Source organism: Octopus sinensis, unplaced genomic scaffold (assembly GCF_006345805.1).
Source record: "Octopus sinensis unplaced genomic scaffold, ASM634580v1 Contig17413, whole genome shotgun sequence".
Classification (NCBI taxonomy): Eukaryota; Metazoa; Mollusca; class Cephalopoda; order Octopoda; family Octopodidae; genus Octopus; species Octopus sinensis.
In genome coordinates, this window is record NW_021835042.1 from 40,001 (window position 1) to 43,646 (window position 3,646).

Below are 3,646 nucleotides of genomic sequence, written 5' to 3' on the forward strand. Positions count from 1 at the left end.
ATTTTTACAGATATATATATATATATATATATATATATATATATATATATACAATTCATAAATAAGGGTATGAGTAAGTATCTCATTTATTCCTTTTGCCACATTTATCACTGACGAAGTGAGGGCTCTTAGGAGCTAACCCTGAAATCGGTCCGATATGGTAATAATGGAATTCTTTAGAAATTTCTGTCGGCCTTTTTTCGAGTAGCATGTGTATTGTGAAAAAATTATATGGTTAAAGGACAATATGTCCAATATTTGGCATTAGAAATTTTTTCATTTGCCCTTATTTATGAATTGTTTATAAATTTAACCTTTAAAGGTATTTTTTAATATGCTGGCCATTGACAAAATTTTTTTTCGAAAAAATTTTATCCTACATTAGATATATATATATATATATATATATATGTACACAGGTGCGGGTGGCACGTAAAAAGCACCCACTACACTCACGGAGTGGTTGGCATTGGGAAGGGCATCCAGCCGTAGAAACACTGCCAGATTTGACTGGGCCTGATGAAGCCTTCTGGCTTCACAGACCCCAGTAGAACCGTCCAACCCATGCTAGCATGGAAAGCGGACGCTAAACGATGATGATGATGATGATGATGATGATACATATTTGTAGGGTGCAGATGGACATAAAGTAAAGCAGATAGACATAATGTACTCACCACAGTAATCGGGTATTGTGAGGTAAATACCCTGCCTGGCACATTGTCGGGTGTAGAACTGAGCTGAGGAACAAATGTCTCCATCTGTGCTCTGTCTTGTTACACACATTTGGTAGTAGTTCTGGGGTTCCACCTGTCTCCACAGAAGAGAAAACAATAGTTTTAAAAAATATGCGAGGGCCAAAAGACAATACAGCAAGTAGGCTTTTCTGTATAAAGCATTTGCATTCACATATACACACCCATGCATGCATGTAAAAAGGACATTAAACGATGATGATGATGATGATGATGGTGGTGGTGGTGGTGGTGGTGGTGGTGGTGGCGGCGGCGGCGGTGGCGGTGGCGGTGGTGGTGGTGGTGGTGGTTGTGGCGGCGGCGGCGGTGGCGGTGGTGGTGGTGGTGGTGGTGGTGGTGGCGGCGGCGGCGGTGGCGGTGGTGGTGGTGGTGGTGGTGGTGGTGGTGGTGGCGGCGGCGGCGGTGGCGGTGGTGGTGGTGGTGGTGGTGGCGGCGGCGGCGGCGGCGGCGGCGGCGGTGGTGTGGGGTGGTGGTGGTGGTGGTGGCGGCGCGGCGGCGGCGGCGGCGGTGGTGGTTGGTGGTGGTGGTGGTGGTGGTTTTGTGGCGGCGGCGGCGGTGGCGGTGGTGGTGGTGGTGGTGTGGTGGTGGTGGTGGTGGCGGCGGCGGCGGGCGGTGGTGGTGGTGGTGGTGGTGGTGGTGGCGGCGGCGGCGGCGGCGGCGGCGGTGGTGGTGGGGTGGTGGTGGTGGTGGTGGTGGCGGCGGCGGCGGCGCGGCGGGCGGTGGTGGTGGTGGTGGTGGTGGTGGTGGTTGTGGCGGCGGCGGTGGCGGTGGTGGTGGGGTGGTGGTGGTGGTGGTGGTGGTGGTGGTTGTTGCGGCCGGCGGGGGGCGGCAGGTATGGTGGTGGTGGTGGTGGGGTGGTGGTGGTGGTGGGGGGTGGCCGGCCGGCGGCGGTGGCGGTGGCGGTGGTGGTGGTGGTGATGCAGGAGTGGCTGTGTGGTAAGTAGCTTGCTAGCCAGCCACATGGTTCCGGGTTCAGTCCCACTGCGTGGCATCTTGGGCAAGTGTCTTCTGCTATAGCCCCAGGCCGACCAAGCCTTGTGTGAGTGGATTTGGTAGACGGAAACTGAAAGAAGCCTGTCGTATATATGTATTAATATATATATAAGTGTGTGTGTATATGTTTGTGTGTCTGTGTTTGTCCCCCTAGCATTGCTTGACAACCGATGCTGGTGTGTTTACGTCCCCGTAACTTAGTGGTTCGGCAAAAGAGACCGCTAGAATAAGTACTGGGCTTACAAAGAATAAGTCCTGGGGTCGATTTGCTCGACTAAAGGCGGTGCTCCAGCATGGCCGCAGTCAAATGACTGAAACAAGAAAAAGAGTAAAAGAGTATATATATATATAGATAAAATTTACTTGGAAGTGGATGCGTGGTGTTTGATCATATAATTATTTCTTTATTGCCCTCAAGGGAGCTAAACATAGAGGGGACAAACAAGGGGATTAAGTCGATTACATCGACCACAGTGAGTAACTGGTACTTGTTTAGTCGACCCTGAAAGGACGAAAGGTAAAGTCGACCTCGGTGGAATTTGAACTCACAACGTAACGACAGACGAAGTACCGCTAAGCATTTCGCCCGGCGTGCTAACGTTTCTGCCAGCTCACTTTGATCATATAATAATAAATAAAACATATGCATATATACATACATATATGTACATACCGACATCTATATGTATATATATTAATCAATATAAGGGTAGCAAAAAATTCAATAGAAATTTTTTTGCCACCAGCGGTCTAGTGAGAAAGAGAAAATAGTCACAGACTATGTATATAATTTCAACAACATTGAGGAACGGCTCCGATAGGCCATTCGACCCACTAGAAAGAGCAGCCAAGACTCAAACTGCTAAATAGTAAATTTCTGAATTACTACTATTTAGCGGTTTGAGTCTTGGCTGCTCTTTCTAGTGGGTCAAATGGCCTATCGGGGCCGTTCCTCAATGATGTTGAAATATATGTATATAATCAAATCAAATCAAACAAATAAAAATAGATGAACATCAATGGAATTTGTATCTTTGTGGTACCAGTGCCGGTGGCACACAAGAAAACCATCCGAACGTGGCCGTAGCCAGTACCGCATCGACTGGCCTCCGTGCTGTGGGCACGTAACAAACACCATCCGATCATGGCCGTTCGCCAGCCACCTCTCTGGCACCTGTGTCGGTGGCACATAAAAACACCATCCGAGCGTGGCTGTCTGCCAGCTCGTCTGGCACCTGTGTCGGTGGCACAAAAAAAAAACACCATCCGAGCGTGGCCGTCTGCCAGCCTCGTCTGGCACCTGTGTCGGTGGCACAAAAATAACACCATCCGAGTGTGGCTGTTCGCCAGCCTCGTCTGGCACCTGTGTCGGTGGCACATAAAATCACCCACTACACTCTCGGAGTGGTTGGCGTTAGGAAGGGCATCCAGCTGTAGAAACACTGCCAGATCTGACTGGACTGGTGCAGCCTTTGGGCTTCCCAGACCCCAGTTGAACGTCCAACCCATGCTAACATGGAAAGCGGACGTAAATGAATGATGATGATGATGATGATGATGATACATGCATATGTGGGTACAGGACACCAAAACAACGTAGAACACAATGAGAAATGGAACCATAAAAACATAAAAATATGGAAATGGACTTTTTTCAAACAAAAAAAAACAGAATGCAAGACACAACACAAGGAATATTCCCCTTCTTCAGTTGCCCCTGTTTCGACTACTCCGTGTTTTGAAGGTAAGGGCATACCTTCAAAATGCGGAGTAGTCGACTTCCTATGCAACCGCTGAGCCTGGATGCGCATTCATCCATCCATCCGTCGATGCTCTCGGTGCCAGGGGGGTTGACCTGCTTTCTCTTCTGCGGGTCTTACGAATAGCAAAAGACAACG

The 3,646-nt window shown here is 49.1% G+C and overlaps 1 protein-coding gene across 1 annotated transcript in view; it reads right to left on the reverse strand.

Annotated features, from left to right (window-relative positions):
* The window catches only part of LOC115231104, a 15,842-nt gene extending 12,553 nt beyond the window's left edge, over positions 1-3,289 (reverse strand). Inside the window, exons 1-2 of the mRNA XM_029801188.2 lie at positions 3,254-3,289; positions 678-810 (exon numbers count right to left, since the gene is read on the reverse strand). Of these exons, the coding sequence (XP_029657048.1) occupies positions 678-810; positions 3,254-3,257 (137 nt within the window). The 5' untranslated portion in view covers positions 3,258-3,289. The remainder of the gene's footprint in view (positions 1-677; positions 811-3,253) is intronic.
* Between the last annotated feature and the right edge of the window lie 357 nt (positions 3,290-3,646).